This window comes from Apis dorsata, unplaced genomic scaffold (assembly GCF_000469605.1).
Source record: "Apis dorsata unplaced genomic scaffold, Apis dorsata 1.3 scaffold_94, whole genome shotgun sequence".
NCBI lineage: Eukaryota > Metazoa > Arthropoda > Insecta > Hymenoptera > Apidae > Apis > Apis dorsata.
Genome location: NW_006263392.1, coordinates 262873 through 286026, shown reverse-complemented (window position 1 = coordinate 286026; position 23154 = coordinate 262873). Strand labels below are relative to the sequence as shown.

Sequence of the window (23154 nt, the reverse complement as noted above, 5' to 3'; positions counted from 1 at the left end):
ATATATATATATGCCTTAAAATATGTATATATTTTATTTGTAGTCTTATTTTAAAAGATTATGCTAAATATTATAAGAATATATTATATTTTTGATATCATAATAAATCTATTTCAATAAAGAGAATCAAATATTATTTTTTTTTATTGTTTTTTGATTATTCAACATATGATTATAAAAATTATATTTTTATAGCAATTAATAAAAATTTTTATTCATGTCCTACATATGTATGAACAACATATAAAGTAACTAAGTAATTATCGATACAAAAAATAACTGGTTAATAATTGATGATGACTACATAATAATAGTTAATATCAAATGTCAGTAAAAAATATCAATGCCAGTAATAATAGTAATATCAAAATGGAAGTGTGAATTGAAGCTGTAAAAAAATTAAAACATGATATTATGTTTTATATTATTATTAATCGGTATTTCTTATTGAAATTAATAAAAAACATAAATTTAGATGTTCATTATATGAATATCATAAAAATTATATCAAGATTTGATTGTTATTTTGATCTTGAGTTTATTTTGCAATACATTTTATTTCAATAACAAAATTTTTTAGCTAGCATAAAAATATATAAATATTTAAAATTTTTCAAATAAAAGTAAGAGAAAAAATAATATTCATATATTATAATAAATATAGTAATAAATATAATAATTATAGTTTCTCATATTTTGAATACTTACTTTGTGTTTTTATCTACTCTTTATAAAAATAGAACTAATATGAACGATACAACTGCTTTTCTATCATACATTATATGTTTAATATGTATATAATATATGTTATTTGATTGCTACCTTACTTGAATTCATGTTCCATACAAAAATATTTATTTTTTCATTAAATAATTTTAAAAGATAATTTATTTTTATTTGTTTATTTATATTCATTTAAAACTATTAATAAAAGAATTAATAAAGAATTAAAAGAAAATATATATAGATAAACAAATTGATTTATTACTATATTGATTTTATTTTATTACAATTATTTTATTATTATTTTCAAAAGTAAATACTTTTTTGAATCAATTTTATTTATATTATTTATATTATATATATTTCAAGAAACAAATAACATTTTGCTCTAAAGGAATAATAAATTTTATAATTGTTGATTTTTTTCTTCCTAATGTAATATTAATAAAAATTACTTTAAATCAATTTGAATTGAAATAAAATTATTCTAATAATTTTATATATATATATATATTGCATATATAGATTCATAGCATAGGCATATACACATAAAAAAGTAAGTATATAGATAAATGTTAGCGAAAAATATAAATATTTTTATTAAATTTTTTTTGATTCTTGAAACAAAAATTTGAATTCATATTTTATATTATGATTATAATTTAAATTATTTTGTTATTATGACATTTTAAAATCATCAATTCGTTTCTCCTAATCTTTTCTTTAAATTTAATTTATTTTTAATTTAATTAAACTTTATTTTGAAATACTAAAAATTTTGATCTTCTTTTTATATTTTTTAGCAAGTAAAATCTAGAAATAATAAAATAATTAATAAATAATTTAAAAATTTTAATTTTTGGAATTCATTAATTCAAAATTATATGTACATAAAATTGTTTTTTAAATATTTTATGAATTACATTTACATTATAACATTACATATTAACATTTTATATAATAATTTGACAAGAGAAACATTAACATACTAAATTCAAATTATTTTTTTTGTTAGAGAATTTAAATTCTAAAGATTGTTCACGAATATATTAACATTCTTTATAATATGACATTAATTTGATGATTAATGATCAATGATTCATAAATTATAATAAAAATATAAAATTTATAAAGATATATTTTTTAACTCAATGTCTTAACCTATTTGTCAACATCTACGTTTTTAAATTTTTTTCATTAAAATGTATATAAAAATGTAAACAAAATTTCTATTAAAATAAAATTTCATCTTTAATTAATAAAACATACTTGTAAACTTATAATAGATATATTAATTTTTATATAAAATAATTATATATATTGATTATTTGAAAAGTAAAAAAATTATTTTATTAATTTAAGTTGATAATAATAAGATATTTAATAAATAAATTATAAAATTTGTTATTTTTGACAATTATTTTCGATGATAATAAGTTATTAAATCAATAATTTGATTATAAATATAATCATGCATATTTTACCATAGAATACAATTTATTTAAGTTTATATATATTTTATATGTTTTTTTTATAAATTTTTTATAAGTAAATATCAAGTATTTTTATAAAATCATAAAAAATAATTGTGAAAATGAAATATTAAAATCATACTTAGAACAAAATAATATTATATATAATAATATTATATAATATATAATTTTTTATATAATAATTTTAATTTATTTTATATATAAATTATATATAATAATTTTAAGATTTCATTAATAAAAAAATTTTATAAGTTCATTATAATCGTCTATCAAAAATTCTATTTTAAAATGTTGATTTTTCATATTTAAGATTACTGTAAAAAATTCTTATTACTAACGCCCTCTATTAAATCATCATTTGTTTCGGTGAGTTTAATGAAAAATGTCATCGACATCTTATGACGTATATTACAATTTTTAAGTTGACAACAACAAAATGGAATATTTTAAAAGCAGCTTAAAGTCTGTTTTGGGTTCTGCATCTGTAGAAAATGAATTATCAGGCGGTGATACGGTATTTCGAATTTTTTAATAAATTAATTTTATACCTTTAGTCTTTATAAGTCTTTTTGTATTCTAACACATGGTCACAATATTTTCATGTAAAAAAATAATTATCAATTATATTGCTTTATTTAATTAAACAATTGTATTTCATTATATCATGAAATAATTAAAATAATTGTCCAGGTAGAGCGATTAGTAGATAGGTTACAATCATCGACATTATTAAATGATAGACGAGATGCTTGTCGAGAACTTAAAACTCTTTCACGAACTTACCGTGTTGAGGTAGGAGCTCAGGGAATGGATGCATTGAGACAAATTTTAGAAATGGATAGAACTGATTGTGAAATTATTGGTTTAGCATTAGATACTCTTTGTAATATAACAAATCCTAAGACATTTGATGAAGAAGGTAATATCTGAATATAATTATATGTTTATATAAATTTTATTATTTTTTTATATATTTTCAGTTGATAAGCATGGACCCAATAATAAAATAGGAGAACAATTTACTGAAATATTTATTAAAAATACAGATAGTGTAGGATTAGTATTAACACTCTTGGAAGAATTTGAATTTAAAGTTAGATGGCCAGCATTAAAATTATTGATGTATTTATCTACTAATAGACTAAAAGATATACAAGAAATAATTTTAGTTAGTCCTATGGGTGTTTCTAAATTAATGGATCTTCTTGGTGATAGTAGAGAAGTCATACGTAACGATGTACATTTTTATAATTTTCTAATATAAACAGTTTTGTTTATTATTTATTTATTTATTGAATTAAAATATTAAAAATTTATTAAAAATTAAAATATTAAAAATTATATTTTGTAATTTTTTAATAGGTTTTATTGCTTCTTATTCAATTGACAAAAGGTAATACAAATATTCAAAAAATTGTTGCATTTGAAAATGCATTTGATCGTATTTTTGATGTCATTGCGCAAGAAGGTAATATAGAAGGTGGTATTGTTGTTGAAGATTGTCTATTACTAATGTTAAATCTTCTAAGGGGTAATATAAGCAATCAAAATTTTTTTAAAGAAGGTACATATAATTAAGCTAGTTACTTTACTATATCAATGTGAAAATCAATATTATTATATTTTAGGCAGTTATATTCAAAAATTAACACCAATGTTTCAAATATCATCTGAAATTGATGATAATCCTCTAAGTGCATGGAGTTCACAAAAAGTATCAAATGTTCATTGCATGGTCCAAGTGATTCGTGCATTAGTGGCACCAAGTGGACCTGCACAGGTAATTGTTATAAATATTGTTAATAAATATGTATATATTTCTTGTTTTTTTATATATTTGAGTGTTAAAAAAATCTTATATTTACAAAACCAATGTATTAATTATGATACATATAAAGGCAGTATCAAATTGTCAACGGATTATGAAAGCATGTGGACTTTTACAAGCTTTGTGTAATATATTGATGGCTAGTGGTGTACCTGCAGATGTCTTGACTGAAACTATTAATACAGTAGCTGAAGTTATTAGAGGAAATTCCAATAACCAAGAATTTTTAGCTGGAGTAATGGCACCTAGTAATCCTCCTAGGTACTTTCATACTATAATAATAAAATATTCAAATATTCTAAATGTATTGCATTATTATATTATTATAATTTGCATATATATTTTTTTTAGACCTGCAATTGTTGTCTTACTTATGTCTATGGTAAATGAAAAACAGCCATTTGCTTTACGATGTTCTGTTCTTTACTGTTTTCAATGTTTTTTGTATAAAAATGAAATAGGGCAAAGTCAACTTATTCAAACTTTATTGCCTCAAGGAAACGAAGTACCATCATTAACGACAGGTTTGTTTTTTTTTAAAAAACTATTTTCGTTTATTTTATAAATTTTCTTTTCATAATATATTAAATGATATAATAGGAATATAAAAGGAATAAAAAATATTTTATAAATGTAATATTGCTAGGACAGCTGCTATGTGGAGGTCTATTTTCTTTGGATTCTTTGTCAAATTGGTTTTCTGCTGTAGCATTGTCTTATGCATTGATTGATGACAACACACAAAAAGAACAATTATTACGTGTATTGCTTGCAACAAATATTGGAAAACCACCAGTAACTTTGATGCAACAATGTGTCATGTTACTGCAACAAGGGAATAAAACACAATGCAAATTAGGTCTTCTAATATTACTTTGCAGATGGATTGCACATTGTCTAAAAGCTGTAAAATCATTTTTGCTTATCGATTCATCTATAGCTTATTTAACAGCTTTATTATCATCACAAGAAAATAATGATGATTTGCAAGAAACATTATTACAAAGTATGTGCGCCATACTTATTGGATTGTGTGTACATTTCAATGACAACAGTATTTCTAATTATACAAAGGTAATGAAGTTGTGAGATATAAACGAAACAAGACATGTTAAAAAATTATATATTATATTTTTCTTATTTTATTTTAGGAAAAATTATGTAATTTAATAGAAAATAGAATAGGATTAGAAAGATTTCAAGATGCTATCGGTAGTCTTGCTAGACATGAAGTGTATTCTAGAACTTTAAAACATCCTCAACCTTCAGCAAAGAATCCTTCAGAACTTTTATTAGATCATGAATTTTGTAGATTATCAAAAACATTAGAGGGTAATTACTAATTACATTTCTATATTATTCTATTAATGCAAATTTTAAAATCAGCAATTTTTAGGTGTTATTATAAAGTCTGTTCTAGACGGAAGTAGCTTACATAATAAAAATCAGATAACAACTCCTATATTACCAGATTCTGTTTTAGAAACTCAATATAAAGAAGTTATTCGAGAACAAGATTCTCAAATACAAAAACTTAATCAACTTACAGAATCACTCATTAAAGAAAAACACGAACTCGAAGTATAGTATATATATTTATAAATAAGATTTTATAATGAAATAAAATTTATAAATCTTTAATTTATAATTTATAATTAAAAATTGATAATTAATATTATTCAATATAGGCACAGATACATGATCTTCAATCAACTGTCAGTCATTTAAAAGATCAAAATTTAGTTTTACGAGCAGCACAAACTAATTTATTATTAGAAGAAAGTGAATCCAATAATGTTGCATCCAATGAACTTTGCACAAAAGAAATAGAAAAAAATAAGACCTTGATTACAGAATTAGAAAATCGTTTAGAAGAATATGCATCAATGATAAAAAAATATGAAAATGATTTTGAATATAAATTAAAAGAAAAATCTGAGGAACTAGAGAAATTAAAAAAAGATCAAGAAGATCTTCTAGAACTTTTAACGGAACAAGATAGTAAAATTATACTTTACAAAGAAAGATTGGCTGCATTAGGTGAAAAAGTATGTAATTCTACATAAAACCTTTTATGTATAAATTTAGATATTTATATGTATATTATTTATATATTTAGATAAACAATAACAGCTTATAATTTTAATAGTATTTTTCATCTTTAGATTGAAACAGATGAAAGTTCTATTGAAATAGATACTGATGACCAACCAGAATATATCAATTCTGTCGATCGTGTTGATTGATATAAAGATCTATCTAATTTTAAAAAAGAACTATTATAAAAATAATAATGATGAAAAAATTTTTATTTCGATAATTTTTTACTTTATTGTTTTTATCTTCTTTATTTGTTTAAAATAATAAATTATTGATAATAAATTAATAGATCTATTATATTATGTATATTATTATAACATGATAAATTATAAATACAAAAATTAAATATTATTTTTATTACATATGTTTATACAAGATAATTATTATTTATATAATATAATATCTTTAAAATATAGAATTTAGAAAAAATAAATACAAAAAATGATATATAAAAAAATTGGTTATATGAAGCTTTAAAATATTTAAATTTACATTAGATGAAGTGAAGCAGAAATAAAACAAGATGGCAATGTGACAAGAACTGCTTCAGTCTATTTTTATCTTATTTCGTCTAATATAAATTTAAATTGTTTTTAACTTAATAAACCTCAATCAATATTTTTGTACATCAATTTTGTGTTTGTTTTAGAATCGATTCTTTAAAAATATCCCAATATATTAACATTATCTATATATATTTTATTTTATATATTATAAAAAATAAAATTTATTTTACGAATAAAGGAATAAACATTTAAACAGCATTGATTAAAAATACAGATATTAATCATAATGATTTAAATTAAATTATTTAAATTTATATCTTAAAGTATTAAATAATAATATTATATTAAATAATATTAATTAAGTATTATTAAAGTTATTAATATATTAATTAAGTATTAAATAATAATAAAATAATAATATTAGAATATTTTCCGAAACGATATAAAAATAAATATTGGAAATGGCTAATAAAAGGCAATCAAGAAAATAAAATTGATTTTGAAAATATCCATAAATAAAATTATTAAATACCATGTATCAATGAGCAATAAAAAAAAGTATATTCCTTGCCATTCATTCCCAATTCTTAAATATCAACTTATTACACGTAAATATTTTAAATTAAAAAATAAGAATTTTAACAAAAATATATATGTATTCTATTAAATTAAATACTACTTATATATATTTAATAAAACTATATATTTACATATTTACCATAATACAATATGTGCTATTTTATATATATTGGATATTATATATACATATATGTATACATATATATATATATATATGTCTATAAGGTATTTTCCCGTTGCTTAATAACTGCTTGTACACATTTTGCCATTGTTTGCGAAGCACGAGATATCGCATCTGTCATAAAAAAATTATCTAATGTTTTTTGTTTAACTTCTATTGGATTGGAAGACAATGAACCTGACACTTCCTATAAAAAACATAAAAACAAAAATATAAATCAGTTATTTGTTATATATCAAATCTCATTGAAGTATATTATTTACTTTTTTAAAAATTTTTTAAAAATTTAAAAAAATATTTACCTTTGATAATTCTAGTACTTGAGTGAAATAATTAGCTGATTCTATATTACCATATCTAATTAAATGTGGCGCTATTTCTTCCAATCTAGATCTTATTTCAGCTAAATTATCATAAGGTAAACAAATTCCACAAATCTATAAAAATATTAATTATTTTCTTTTTTCCAACTTACTTTACATTAATTTAATATAATTTAATAATTTAAAATATTAAATTAATAATATGTTATGTAGATAATTATATGTTATATAATAATATTATATATATGTTATATTTATATTTTTTATATAATATAACATTAATTATATGTTATATAATAATTATAACAATAAACTAAAGAAATTAACTAAAGAAAGTAATTAATTATATATTAACTTACTTCAGAAAGAGCTCGTATAATTTTCCAATCTGGTCGAGCCATACCCGGTGGTGTAATTGCAGCTTGAGTTTGTTGTGCACGACCTTCTGTATTTACATATGTTGCAACTTTTTCAGTATATGCAGCTCCAGGAAATATGACATCTGCAATCGAAGCTCCTTCGTCACCATGGCTACCTAAATCATTAATAAAAATCATTATTTATATTCTGCTAATAAATAATATTATTATATACCTATAAAAATAAATAATGATATTTCTTGCATACCTATATATACGATAAAAGTATTTGGAAAATCTTCTTTTTTAATATTTGAATCATCAGCTGATAATAAAAAGAGAATTTTCGGTTGTTGCTCCTTAACTTCTTCAACAGATGATGAATAACCCACATCTAAAGCTGCCACTTGTGATGCATTTGTATGAAGAATATTTAATACTTTCCATTCTTTGGGAGCCTAATAAAGAATGTAATCAACATTCCTATGATAATTATACATATAATTACAATAATAAAAGATATTTTTATCATTTTTTTCTTACTTCTATGTTTTCTTTTATAGTTTGTGCCAATAATTGTGTTTCAGATAAAATTTTTGCTCCATCTTTTCTGGTTAATTGCTCAACACCCAAGATAATTAAAGGTTTCTTAGCAGATTTCAAAGTATTTGAAAATGAATGAGTACCGTTTTTTAATTGTGTTATAATTTCTGGAGATTGACCTAAATGCTAATATTTAAATAATATTGATCTTAAATAAATATTAGCTAACAGAAAATGATATATCAAAATATATATTATGAGTTTCTTCACTTACTTCATAATTATAAGTTAAATCTATTTTCGGACCAATTTGCGCAATGATTTGTTCACCGTGAATATATCCTTTTCTTATTCGAGTATTAACTAAAGGTGCTTCATATCTTGGATTAGTACCAATCAATAATACAACGTCAGCATCTTCTACTGCAGCAATTGTGTTATTTAATAAATAATTATTTCTTATATCAATACCTGTGCCATGCTTTGGAAAGTTTTGTTCTGTTGCAAGAATTTCACTGCCAAGTCTATTTACTAAATCTTTCAAAGCCACAAGAGCTTCAGTATCAGCTAATTTTCCAGCAATTACAGCACATTTATTTGGGGCTAAATTGCGAATAGCTTGAGCAGCTAAAAAAAGTATATTATCTCAATATAATAAATAATAATAAATAATATATCTCAATATATTATTATATATAAGATATATATTGATTAAAATTATGTAAAAAAAAAAACATAATAAGATTTAAGAATTTAGAATATTTTTAATATTAAAAATTATATAAAATTAATATAAAATTATATACAACACACTTGTTACAAGAGCATCTTCCCATTCAACAGCTTTTAACTTTCCATTAATTTTTATCATAGGAGTTATAAGCCTTTGGCGTTTCAATCCATCATAAGAAAAACGAGCTTTATCAGATAACCATTCTTCATTTATTTCCTGTATAATATGTCATAAAGAATATTTATAAATATATTTCATCAACAGTTATCATATTAATAATACCTCATTAATTCTTGGTAAAATTCTCAAAACTTCACCAGTCCTATGAGATATAACTATATTACTACCAACAGCATCAAGAACATCAATACTATCTGTACGACGTGTTTCCCATGGACGAGCAACAAAAGCATATGGTTTACTTGTTAATGCTCCAACAGGACATAAATCGATAATATTACCAGATAGTTCAGATAAGAACATTTTCTCTACATATGTTCCTACCTATTATAATAATATAAAATAAATTATAATATAGTAATATATAATAATAATATATATATAATAATATAATTAATATAATAATATAAAATAAATTATATAATAAATAAAATAATAAAATTTAATAACGTAATAAAATTTAATAAAATAATAAAATTTAATAACGTAATAAAATTTAATAAAATAATAAAATTAATTAATGAAAAATTGTTAGACATACTTGCATATCATTTCCACGACCTGTAGTTCCTAAATCATCAATACCAGCAACTTCAGATGCAAAACGAATGCATCTTGTGCAATGAATACAACGTGTCATAATTGTCTTTATTAGAGGACCAATATCTTTATCTTCAACTGCTCGTTTACCACTATAATTAATATCAACAAATCTACTCCGATCACTACCAAATGCCATACTTTGATCTTGTAAATCACATTCACCACCTTGATCACAAATAGGGCAATCTAAAGGATGATTTACTAATAAAAATTCCATGACACCTTCCCGTGCTTTACGAGTTAAATCAGAATTAGTTTTTACTCTCCACCCTTTCATTACAGGCATGGCACAAGCTGCAACAGGCTAAATATTTATACAATAAAATACATATATAATTTTAATTGAAATTTATTATGTTTGTGAACATATATACATATATATATATATATATATGTATATATATATATATATTAAAAAGAAAAAGAATAAATACCTTAATTTGTTTTTCAATTTCCACAAGACACATTCTACAATTTCCTGCTACAGCTAAACGTTCATGATAACAAAATCTAGGAATTTCTACTCCTATTTTTGCAGCAGCCTAAATGTAATAAATGTATTAAGTAATAATATAATATTTTTTTATTAAATATTTTTACTTAAGTTACTTAAGTTAATATACTAAATATAAATAATATTTGATCAATAAAAAAATTATGTTACCTGCAAAACAGTTGTTCCTGGTGGAACTTGAACTGGTTTGTCATCTATGAATATTTCTATTAATTCTTGCTGAAATTTAGATGATGTTGTATATAATCCTACGGTAGGAAATCTGGCATTCTGTAATCCCGTAGATAATCTTATCACAGGAAATCTTAACATTTTGCTCCAATTACTGTTAAATGTCAAAGTTATGCTGTTATGTAAGAAAATTTTACCATTTCAAAATTTACAATAATAAATATAATAATCTAATTTATAAATAATAATAAATAATAATCTAAATATATAATTAATAAAATCATACTTTTTTTAATTGTTATAAAACGAATAAGTCAATATATATTAAGTATTAATAATAATTAAAATATTATATTAATAATAATTAAAATATTCATTTGTTTAATCAAAATTACCAAATCTTTATCCGTTATGCAAATTTCTTTTAAACTTTGCGAATCTAAAATGGACAATCTACAAAATCAATGTAAAATAAGATTCACAAATAATATATATATTGTTTAATTATATATTTTCGAGCATTGACAAAGTAGTATCTTCATGATTTGAGTTAATTTTAGAATACATTCTTCGCGACATCTATCAAAAAAATTACTCTAATGTAAATAAATTCAATTATAAATAATAATTATTCAATTTTATTTAAAAAATTCTTTATATGATTTAAAAATAATTTTGAATTCATATGCATAAATATGTATATATTTAAATATACATGTATATAAATTTTAAATTTTTAAAATGAAATTTAAAAATAAGTAAATATCATATTACAATTATATATTACAATTATAATTTAATTAATTTCATAAAAAAAAAGTACAATAGATAAAAGATTTTTATGAATATCTGTATCAAATCTTTATGAAATAGAACAAATTAAAAAAATAAAATAAATAGAAATTAAAATGAGTAGAATATTGTCTAAATAAAAATTGAAATATTATAATGTACAAATTAATTATATTTTAGAAAAAAATAATTAAATTAATTAAAATAATTTTGCAATTAAAAAATTATAATTTATAGTTACTTTCTAGTTATTTTATTATTTCCCAAGAATTGCCGGAATGACGTCATGCTACAAATAATGAACCATCAATTTTTCATTGAACATAGCTCCGTTTTCCGGTAAGTAGATAAGGGGGACAACATTACAAGAAACTTCAGTTAAGTATCTACATTTTATTTAATCTTCCATTATGGCTATTGGTGATCTTAAAACTGATAAAGGTATCAAAGATTTAAATTCTTATTTGGCAGATCACAGTTATATCGAAGGGTAAGTGTATTTTTATTTTTATAAAATTTATATTGAAATACACGTGGTTTTATACTTATCAAAATCTTAAGATCATTGAACCATTAATTCATTTTTTTTTCATTTAATTTTTATATAATACTTCGAATTATATTTTTTTTTGTATATTTGTGTTTTAGTACGTATTTTTATCTTAAAAAATAATTTGAATATTGAATATTTTTTAACATAATAATTTATTCCATTTATATGCATATTGAAATATAAATTAAAATTAAAAAAAATATATAAAAGATAAGGAATAATTGTTATTGACAATTAATAATTTTCATAGTTTCTTTTGAATTTGAGTTTTTCATAGAAAACTAAAGTAAAATTGGAAGTGAAAAAAAAGAATTATGAAACTGATGAAAATGAAGATAAAAAAAAAAAATCACTGAAAAATGAATAATATTTTGAATAATATCATCAATGAATATGAAAAAACTGTTTTCGAATTTGTTTTCAAACATTTTGATATTATTTATTCATTAATAAACATTCTGATATTATTTATTCATTCTAATATATCTATAATAAAATATTATATATATTGTTTATATTTTATATATATATTTTAAATTCAATAAGAATATAAATAAATTTTTATAAGAATATCAAACATATATTATTATATTTTTAAGGTGGCAACCTACTCAAGCAGATGTAGTAATTCTAGAAGCTTTAGGAAAAACTCCAACATCTTCAAATCCTCATGTTTTACGATGGTATAATCACATCAAATCATATGATTTAAAGACACTTCCAGGAGAAAAGAAAGTACCTGTCATATTAGGTAGCAATAATATAGCAGGAAAGAATGAAGAAGATGACGATAAAGACGTAGACCTCTTTGAATCTGATGAAGAAGAAGATCCTGAAGCTGTAAGACTTAGGGAAGAAAGATTAAAAGAATATGCAGAAAAGAAATCTAAAAAACCAGTACTCATTGCTAAGTCCAGTGTTGTATTAGATGTTAAACCATGGGATGATGAAACTGACATGAAGGCTATAGAAGAAATTGTGAGATCTATTCAAATGGATGGTCTAACTTGGGCAGCATGTAAATCATTTTGCTGTTTTCAAAATCAAATCAAAAATTTAATTTTACAAAATTATCAGTTTTATACATATTATGTTTCCAGCTAAATTAGTTGCAGTGGGCTATGGCATTCATAAGTTCAGGATAATGTGCATTATAGAAGATGACAAGGTATCAGTAGATTCACTGATAGAACAAATAGAAAGTTTTGAAGAATATGTTCAATCTGTTGATATTGAATCATTCAATAAATTATAAATAATTGTTTATATCTATTATCTCCAATGTAAACTTAATAAATAATAATCATTGTTTATATATATTATATATATATATATATATTATATACATATTATAATATATATGTTATATATATATTATATATATATATAATTTATTATTGCACAGAAAAATTAGTAATTTCAATGATAATATTAATAAAATTATAATTGGAGTATTATTTAATGATATTGCTTTAATATTTATAATAAATTTAAAAGTTGATATTTTATTTTATATATTTTTACAAAGAAAAACTTTTAACATTTAACATAACAAAAGAAAAACTTTTATTATTACAAAGAAAAACTAAAAAATATAAAAAAGAATTGTCATTTTAATTAAATGAAAAACATTAAAAAACAAATTGTTTAAAATTAAATTTCAACTTCATATAAGATAAAAAAATTCTGAAACTTTGATAATATATCTTAAAGTTCAGATTATGATTTTGCAAAGTAAAAATAGTAATTTCAATGTTTCATCTATATAATTTTATCAAAAATCGCTAATCATAAGATATTATTTATCACATATACTTTACATATTTGTAAATATAATGCTTGGAAAATTATCTATTAAGTTAAAAATTTTTGTTAATTAACATAGGTTTCATATGCAAATTTTCTATTATTCATGACAGAAAGATCCAGATATCTCCTCTATGTTCAGTATAGACAGGATATAAATATTATCATGTTTTTTCGCAGACACATAATTTTTTTATATGTCACCAATTCTTATATAACATATTGAAACTCTGTAAGAAAATTATTGAAATTATAGTATTGCTTAAGTCTTTTGAGAATATAATGTTATCAAAACTTTGGAATACTTTTGCAGTAAAATACAAATTTATTATGAAAGTTTCAAATGTTAATATAAAAAAATGATTAAAAATATCCAATTCCTATTAAACATTTCAATAAAAAATTCAATAAACTTATAATAAAATCTTTAATATCTATATTATCATATTTAAATATCATAAAATATTTGATTAAACTTAAAATTTTATTTTTTATTTATTTTATATTTTATATTTTAACAGTTTATTCTATTGATTAAAACTTTCATTTTTATTTTTATTATTATAAACTTATTATCTATATATATATATTATGTATATATATATATATTATCTATATATTATCTAAACTTATTATTATTATTATGTATTATTATATTTTTAATAATTTTGTTTTTTTAAATTTTTTTAATTTTTCAGTTCTATTTATTAGTAATGATTAGATTGAATTCATATTGTTTATAATAAATAACTCGCAATGTGAACTATATTTGCTGATAATATAAAACAATGAATTATCTAATAAACAATGAATTGGTTATTATTTGCAGGCAAATTTTAAAAAAATTTGCAAACTATATACAGATTATAAAAATGATGATTAATGAAAAAATATAGAAAAATATTAATAATTAATAACAAAAATTAAAAATTAATTTCCGAGAAAATTACATTTGAAAATTTACTGATATAACTTCTTTATTACATATGTTTAATCTCAATTTTCAAAGAAAATAAAGACTTGAGCAATGAAATTTTTTTTTTTTCAACTTTTAAATTTTATTCTACATTTTTACTCATTTATATATATATAATAACATTCTATCCAACTTATATTTGAAAAATTTGATTAATTTCAAAAAATAAATTTATTATATAGATTTATTTTGAAAATCAAATGAAAAAAATCTTTATTTTTTCACGAGTAATTCTTGTTCGATTATACCTATCATGGACAATGATAGAATGCATTTATTAACATATAAGCAATTGAAATTTACATTAAAGATAAAGATCGTTAAAGACAGCTTTATCTCACTTTATTTTTGATTTACTTTATCTAATGCAAAATTAAATTATTTATAACTTAATAAATAAGTTTTAATCAACATTTATTATTATTTTTATGTTTATAACTCTTAAATTTGGTTCTTCAAAGATGATCTTTTACGAATATATTAACACTTTATATTATCTGACATTGAAATCCGGTTTTAGTATAGTTTTTGTTTCATAAATAAATTTCATATGCAAGTTATTCACCAAAGAAAGATATGATATAAAAAAAAAATAAATTAAAAAATATTTTTGAATGAAATGAATTACGAAACTGAATAGTTCTTATTGGTAAATAAAAAAATTAATTATTTTTTTAAAATTATATTCATATTAAAATATAATTTGAATATATAATAATAAAATAGTTTCTTTTTTTAAAAACAAATAAATATAAATACAATATATAATGTGTACATATATATATATGTAATACATATCAATATATAATTAATATACAATATATACAATCGAAATATAATATAATTAAATATAATATAAATACTAATCGAAATATATAATTAATATCAATTTACAATTTCTATTTTAAAATATTTAAAATCACGATAAGTTGAATTCTAAATCGTTTTCATAATTTTTTCCAAGAAATAGTCCTTGTCACTGACTTCTGTTGAGATCCCCACTTCAGCAAGCAACTTTCTTATATATAAAAGAGAACGTTAAAAATCCTATGTATATTCTTCCGCGCATCGTGCAGGTATTTTCAAATAGCATTAATAAAATTGAAGATTCGAAAAGAAATTGTTGTTTTTCAAAAATTAATCAGTTAAAATGAGGATGGTTTTTTTGTTGAATTTTTCCGGAATTATGTGCTTATTATTGTTATCTTTGATTTATGGTAAGCATGATTTTATTTTTAATAATAAAGGAAAAATAAATTTCCATTATTATTATTTATAAATTAAATTGGAACAAATTTATATATAATTTTTATAGTAAACTGAATTTGTATAAAATAATCAAACTTTTTTTATAGAATTTAAAATTTAGAAATAAAATAAAATATATATCAATTTGTAAGAATATAGAATAAAATTTTGCTGTTCTTTTTTTTTTTTAAAATTATAGATTTTTTTTTAAGTTTTTTAATGTTTAAATTTAGATTTCAAATACCATTTTATATTCTAGAAATTGATCGAACAGTTATGTATATGTAAAACTTAATATTAATATAGCTGATGAGATAAGTCTACTTATAGACAAGATTTGCTACCTGTAGACAAAAAATGCCTCCTACATTCGTTGATGAAACTATAGGTAATACAGTTTTTTTTAGTTTTCTGTATGTATTTCAAATTAAATTATTATTAAATTTTTATTTGTTGAAAATTTGGTTTATATTGAATTTAATAATATGTTATATTGAATTATTAAAGATTAATAAGTTTTATTAATTTTTGAATTTAAAATATAGATTTAGATCAATTTTAATTTATATTTAATATTTGTAACTTTTGATAAAATAATTTTTTAATATTAAAAATGATATTTTATTTTAGAATCTATTTATCAAATTGAGAATTGAGAATTATAAAAAAGGCAATAATTTTTAGTATCCTGAATCAACTTTAGAATAAAAAATCAACTCAGAATTCGGCAATTTTCTTTGTAATTATACAACTGTTAAAGAAATAATTCTTTTATAATATATAATTATATATTACTTATACATACATATGACATAAATTACGCTTACATTATATATATTACGCTTATATTATATATAAAAAAATTCAAAATAATTAAGATATATTTATTTATTGATTCATAATTATATTCTTTTAAATATATTTTATTCATTTTTTTTTAATTTATTTACTGAATTTGAATGTATTAATTTATAATAAATTATAATTATATTTATAATAATATTTATAATAAATTCTTCTCTCTAATAAACTCTAATATATTTATAATAAATATTTCAAAGAAACCTATTTTTTAACAAATATAACAGAGCAACAAACATTAGTAATAGCAACAGAAATGGTATCAAGGGTATGTCTGGGATGTATATGTGAAGCTGCTTCTGGATGTAATATTACAATTGGTTGTGATGAATCTGTTTGCGGACCATTTCGTATAACATGGAATTATTGGGCTGATGCCGGTAAACTAACACTTGATGATAATTTAAACGAAAATGGTTAGTATATATATAATTTAATTTATAAGTGAAATTTAATGAAATAATTAGTGAAATAATTTGAAATAATTAAAAAAAAAAAAAAAATTTGCTTTTAGCGTATGCACGATGTGTAAACGATCCTTATTGTGCAGCTCGTACAGTACAAGGTTACATGATGAAATTTGCTCAGGTATACAAAATACATTAATATAAATTTCATTTAAGCATTCGCATGTAATTATCGAATTCATTATTTTAAAGTTTATTTCAAGAAACTATATTTACTTATAACTAATATTTTATTTTGTTTAAAAAAAATATGTGAATTTAAATAATTTTTCTATAAGTGAAAATATTTAAAAAAAAAAAAGATTTTGAAAATCAATTTTATTTTTTAAATATATTTTATATATATATACATATATATATACATATATTTTATATATTAATTGATGCAATTGGATTATTATTTTTATAAAAAATTATTAAACTTTAAAATATATAAAAAGTTATTAATTTAATAAACATTTTAATTTTAAAATGTAATTGTAAAATTTATTATAATGTAAAGAGATGAATATAAAAAGCTATGTATCATATTTTTTGGCATATGACAAAATTTTTCAAAATAAAAATTAAAATATCTTCAAAAATGATTTATTATAAATGATAGCACTTCTTTATGAGAAATGAAAAAATGTATCAAAAAAATATATGATTTTATTAAAAAAAGTAAAGTAAATATGTCCTTTATATTTCTAATAATGAAGAAATCATTTATATTAAATTATTTCCATCAAAGCATAACATTTCAAAATATGAGTTTTACTTGAAACATTTTTTGTAATAATGAATAATTCAATTGATAATTATATGTAGAAGTTTAAATGATTCACAAAAGATTGTTTATTAAAATTATTATATTAAAACATAATTATTTACTTTTTTTTTCTATATGTTTATTTTTAGGATTGTAACAATGATGGTAATATTAATTGTGATGATTTTCTTCGCATTCATCGATTAGGTGGATATGGATGCAATGGTTCATTAAATTCAAAATATGAAAATATTTATAAACTTTGCATGCAGACTTTTGAAAAACAATAATTACAACAATGTAAGAACACTCATAAAAAATATAAAATTATATCTTACATATATATATATATGTTAATAAATATAAAAAATAAATATATGATAATAATTTTATTTAATCCTGAAAAATTAGAAATTGATTTAAGAATTTTTGCTTTAAATCTTCATTTATGATAAATAATTAGTGATAAGAGAAATTAAATAATTTAGTGTTTTTATAAAGTGATTTTTTTTTATTATATTTTCAATAAAATTACAATTTTTTGTTATATATAAAATTTAAAACATAATTTTAGATCCGTGTAAAATTAATATTTTATCTACAATTTCGATTCTTTTTTTTAATATTATTTTTTCCTTATCTAATATTGAACACATATCTATATTTTTTACCAAGAAACAATTTATAAATAAACGAAGGCTTTCCCTAAAAGTCTGTAATTGAGAAGAAACAGATATTCTTTCAAATACTTGGATAGAAGCCTGTTCATTTTCATGCAATAGAATTCCCAATATAATTTGTCTGAGAAATATTATAGTATGTTTTTCAAGTTCAGTAAATTGAATAACCTATAATAAACAATTTAAAAATACAAGATAAATTTGTAATATATATTGTTAAACTAATAAAGAATATAGTACTTACTTTCAAAATTGACAAAGCAAGACATTTTTCAATGAGTAAATGAATTAAAAATTGTATTAAATTAATTAGTTGTTTATTATTATATGCTTCTAATGTTTTCAATTTGTCCCAAAAATTGCATTGTATTGTAAGCTAAACCATTATTATTATATTAAAGCATTAAAATATATTATTAATCATTTATACATATATGAATACACAAAAAAATTTATTAAAATTTTTGAAAAATAATTGAAATTAATAAATATTATTTAACATATTAAATAACAATATTATTGTTGCATCTTATAACAATAGAAATATAAATATTTATTGTTAATTTTTTGGATATCTAATATTAATTTAAAGTAAATTTTTATATTTAATATATATATGTACAATCAAATTTGTTTTAAAATAAAACAATTTTTTGATATGCTATTTTTTTTTTACTTGATACATAAATAAATAGAATTGTAATTTTTTCATATAAAAAAATATTTAAATGCTATTTCACTTTTAAGCTATAAATTTATTAATTTTAGTATCTAATTTTTTTTATATAATAGTCAATTTTATATATAAATCTCATATATAATCTTATACATAAGTAAATACACATGAAATGTGTTTTTTAGATATTAATTTATTTAATAAATTTTTTTGTAAAAAATTTGCTAATACTGAAATATAATTATAATTTTTTTCATATATTTTGTGTTGTTTAATATAATACATATAATTATTACATACCTGATATTTTCTATTATATTCACATAATTTTTGAGCTAATATTGCATAATAAGGATTAAATTTATTTTCTTGTAAACAACAATGTATTAATACATGTATGATTTCTGTTTCTTGTTGATCTTTCAAACCAAGATGATGAAGTTTTTCAAAAGCATCTAAATAGTCTTCAGCTGTCATAAGAATGCAAAAAATATTTTTTCTTATATCAGTATTCATTCTTTGTTTTTGTGCCAATTTCAAAATTTGTATACTAAAATTAAAATTATTATGTTGTTTTAAATTTGTTTTGTCACTTATATTATTTGAACCAGACCAAGCTGATCCTATAATCCACCATTTTCCTTTTTCATCAACTATAATGAAAGTATATATAAATAAATTATGCTTTAGATTTAAAGTTATAAATATCATATTCATATTTATATTAAATTTAAAGTTATAAATATCATATTTATATGATATTTATATATATAAATATCAAATACCATGTAATAAATCCTTTAATGATACATTGAATTGTGTTATTGTATTGCCTTTTCGTATTATATTTTTAATAATTTTCTTTAAGTGTTCTACATGAGAAGGATCATATTGAGGTATTTTATTAATATTATTATTTTTTATTGCTAATAAAATGTCCAACATAAATTTAACTCTTGAACTGCACAATTAATCATTTGATTAGTTTCTAATAATTTTTATTCTATACTTAAAAGATATAAGAAAACTTACTTTTTTTTATTTTCATGAATAGCTTTTTGTTGTAAACTTTGTATAAATTCTTTTAAAGCATTTGGATCATCCTTTCTCAATGAAAATCCTACTGTCTTTAAGATAAGTAATATTAATTCAATTTCTTTTTCTGTAAATTTTATCATCAATTTGTTAAGTATTTCATAAAGAAGCTTGTATCCAAATACCTGTATAAAATAAAATTAAAATAACTTAATTAATTAATTTCTCTTATATTATAAATAATAATATAAATTATTGTTTAACAAAATTTTCATACTTTAAAATTATATAGATGTGAAATAATAAGAACTATATTATCTAATTCTTTATTTGCTATATTTTGAAATTTTTCCGTGATTTCAATAAATTTTTTAATAACCTTTTCTAAAAAATTTGCACCTACTTCAATACCAATATTAGCATGTAAAATCGCAATTAACATCATATGTTCACAAATAAGACGATCTGGTGTAATTACATGTGATATTAAACTTTCAAGTACTAATTCTGATAATATATTGTTCATATTATTACGACTATTTGTCATATACAATGCTTCTATCTGTAATATATAATGTAAATATAAATCATATAATAAGCAAATTCATCTTAAATATATACATTTATTTATATAACTATATTTTGTTTTATAATTATACAATTACCTGATTTACTATACTATACATATTATATTCTGCCACTTTATTCAAACAACCTTTTAATTGTTTTCTTAAAAAATATAATTTTTCATCTTCATTTGAATTTATATTATGTGTAATAGTTGCTCGTATAGCAGGTGGAACATATTTGTTTGCATTGTTTGCGTATATAACATTACCTTCTTTATCTCTTTTTCTTCCATAAATATCTTCCCAAAAATCTTTATCATTAATACTATAGTCAGTACTATCAATTTTTTTAGTTTGTGTATTTAAAACTTTATCTGAACTATTATTATTATTCTGTTCTATAATCAATGTATAATTTTTTGACATTTTTGATTCGATATTTTCATTTTTATTTTCTTTAATATTATCTAATGCACTACTTGTATACATATTTTTTTCTATTTTTAAAGAATTTATATTAAATTGATTGCTAAATTCATCTTCTAAGATTTCTTCTTTTGTTTCTATAATATATTTTTTGTTTTTTTGTAAACAAAAATCCAAAAGATCTATTCATATATTAAGGAAATATTATAATTTTTATTTCAAAGAATTAACAATAAACAAAAATTTATATAATTAATTAATATTTTTAATGTTAATAGGCAATCTTCTTCTATTTGCTGATGAAGTCTTTATAATAAATGAACTCATGATTTAACTAATCAGCGAAAATGATAATAAAATAAAATAATAAGTTACTCAACAAATATTTTATAATCAAAAAGGATACAATCTAAACCATCAGTTACAAAAGATTTAGGAATTGTTTTTTTTTTTCTTTTAGTTAATTTTAATTTCTTTTCCAATTTTCTAATTTCTTTATCTTCTTTTAAATTAGCTTTTTTGAGTAATTTACATTTTTGTATTTTTTTTTTATATTCAAATTCTTCACTTTTTTTGGTTTTAACCTGTTCGAAACAGTTGGTTATAGATATTATCGAGTTATGTACTTTTTCAAAACAATTATTTTTTGTATATTTTTTAGAACTTTCTAATCGATTTATCTCTTTGTTAATGATTTTGTTATGATTTGTTTTATCATCATTAATATTAGATATATCCACACATAATTCGCGTTTATTTTTAAAATAAATTGATTTATTAATTTTTTTTTGCTTTCTAAGTTCTTTCCGCATTTGTTTCCGAGATTTTCCTGTTAATTTTAATTCTATTTTTTTAATATTTAATTTTGATTGTTTTGATAATTTCATTTTATATTTTATTAAATTATATAGGTTATGCAAAATGTCTCAACCGACAAGAATTAACTCGATCAAGAATTGGGAATTATCAGTAGAATTCCCAAAAGCGGGCTCTGGCTAAATTTATAAAATTAAAAGATTTTAGATATGTTCACTAATTTAAATATGCCGAATAGCGAATGACTACTTATTATTAAATAATTTAATATAATATATAATTTAATATAGAAAAGTATTTGAATTAGTATTTGAGCTTTGGAAATTGAAAAAAATGAACAATAAAACTTGAAAATATATATAAAGAAAATTAAAAAAATAGATATTAAAAAAAGAATAAATGATATATAAAATATATAAATATAGTATTTATAATATTTATTCACATCAATTTGTGAAAAAAGAGCGTTTTTATTTAAATATAATTCATTTATTCAAATAAAATAGAGTATTTATGAATAAAAAACAAAATTATAACTTATATTATAATTTAAAATTCATAATAATAATAATTTTAAAAAATCACAATAAAGCTTTCTTAATTATAGGTTTTAAAATTTTATACTTTTTTAAACTAAACTTCTTTATACATATAAATATAAA

At 19.7% G+C, this 23154-nt stretch overlaps 5 protein-coding genes across 8 annotated transcripts; 3 read left to right on the top strand and 2 right to left on the bottom strand.

Annotated features, from left to right (window-relative positions):
• Window positions 1-2542: 2542 nt before the first annotated feature.
• On the top strand, window positions 2543-6362 carry LOC102673716 (general vesicular transport factor p115). The gene is made up of 12 exons (XM_006611894.1): window positions 2543-2730; window positions 2907-3135; window positions 3197-3453; window positions 3579-3780; window positions 3845-3996; window positions 4115-4305; window positions 4396-4568; window positions 4691-5118; window positions 5196-5376; window positions 5441-5625; window positions 5733-6092; window positions 6210-6362. The coding sequence occupies exons 1-12, from the start codon at window positions 2653-2655 to the stop codon at window positions 6288-6290; spliced, it is 2517 nt and encodes an 838-aa protein (XP_006611957.1). The 5' UTR covers window positions 2543-2652; the 3' UTR covers window positions 6291-6362.
• A 1062-nt stretch (window positions 6363-7424) lies between these two features.
• On the bottom strand, window positions 7425-11335 carry LOC102673193 (NADH-ubiquinone oxidoreductase 75 kDa subunit, mitochondrial). Of its 2 annotated transcripts, XM_031508663.1 has the most exons (12): window positions 11232-11335; window positions 10816-11011; window positions 10586-10693; window positions 10090-10455; window positions 9651-9872; window positions 9449-9584; window positions 8910-9262; window positions 8636-8821; window positions 8361-8550; window positions 8093-8268; window positions 7713-7847; window positions 7425-7597 (listed from the first exon to the last, which is right to left on the bottom strand). In XM_031508663.1, exons 2-12 carry the CDS (start codon window positions 10975-10977, stop codon window positions 7448-7450), a joined length of 2184 nt encoding a protein of 727 aa, XP_031364523.1. In that variant the 5' UTR covers window positions 10978-11011; window positions 11232-11335; the 3' UTR covers window positions 7425-7447. The 2 variants fall into 2 exon arrangements, with proteins under 2 accessions (XP_031364523.1, XP_031364524.1); XM_031508664.1 differs by lacking the exon at window positions 11232-11335 and having other exon boundaries at window positions 10820-10952.
• A 542-nt stretch (window positions 11336-11877) lies between these two features.
• LOC102673323 (elongation factor 1-beta') lies at window positions 11878-13494 on the top strand. The gene is made up of 3 exons (XM_006611891.1): window positions 11878-12118; window positions 12781-13199; window positions 13282-13494. The coding sequence occupies exons 1-3, from the start codon at window positions 12039-12041 to the stop codon at window positions 13434-13436; spliced, it is 654 nt and encodes a 217-aa protein (XP_006611954.1). The 5' UTR covers window positions 11878-12038; the 3' UTR covers window positions 13437-13494.
• A 2406-nt stretch (window positions 13495-15900) lies between these two features.
• On the top strand, window positions 15901-18668 carry LOC102672973 (invertebrate-type lysozyme-like). Of its 2 annotated transcripts, none has more exons than XM_006611888.2 (4): window positions 15901-16180; window positions 17300-17488; window positions 17587-17660; window positions 18440-18668. In XM_006611888.2, exons 1-4 carry the CDS (start codon window positions 16114-16116, stop codon window positions 18578-18580), a joined length of 471 nt encoding a protein of 156 aa, XP_006611951.1. In that variant the 5' UTR covers window positions 15901-16113; the 3' UTR covers window positions 18581-18668. The 2 variants fall into 2 exon arrangements, with proteins under 2 accessions (XP_006611951.1, XP_006611952.1); XM_006611889.2 differs by lacking the exon at window positions 15901-16180 and adding an exon at window positions 16554-16599.
• A 118-nt stretch (window positions 18669-18786) lies between these two features.
• LOC102672834 (nucleolar MIF4G domain-containing protein 1 homolog) lies at window positions 18787-22756 on the bottom strand. Of its 2 annotated transcripts, XM_031508673.1 has the most exons (9): window positions 22742-22756; window positions 22083-22667; window positions 21347-21858; window positions 20959-21243; window positions 20679-20866; window positions 20432-20607; window positions 19947-20299; window positions 19215-19346; window positions 18848-19138 (listed from the first exon to the last, which is right to left on the bottom strand). In XM_031508673.1, exons 2-9 carry the CDS (start codon window positions 22561-22563, stop codon window positions 18848-18850), a joined length of 2418 nt encoding a protein of 805 aa, XP_031364533.1. In that variant the 5' UTR covers window positions 22564-22667; window positions 22742-22756. The 2 variants fall into 2 exon arrangements, with proteins under 2 accessions (XP_006611950.1, XP_031364533.1); XM_006611887.2 differs by lacking the exon at window positions 22742-22756 and having other exon boundaries at window positions 18787-19138; window positions 22083-22563.
• Between the last annotated feature and the right edge of the window lie 398 nt (window positions 22757-23154).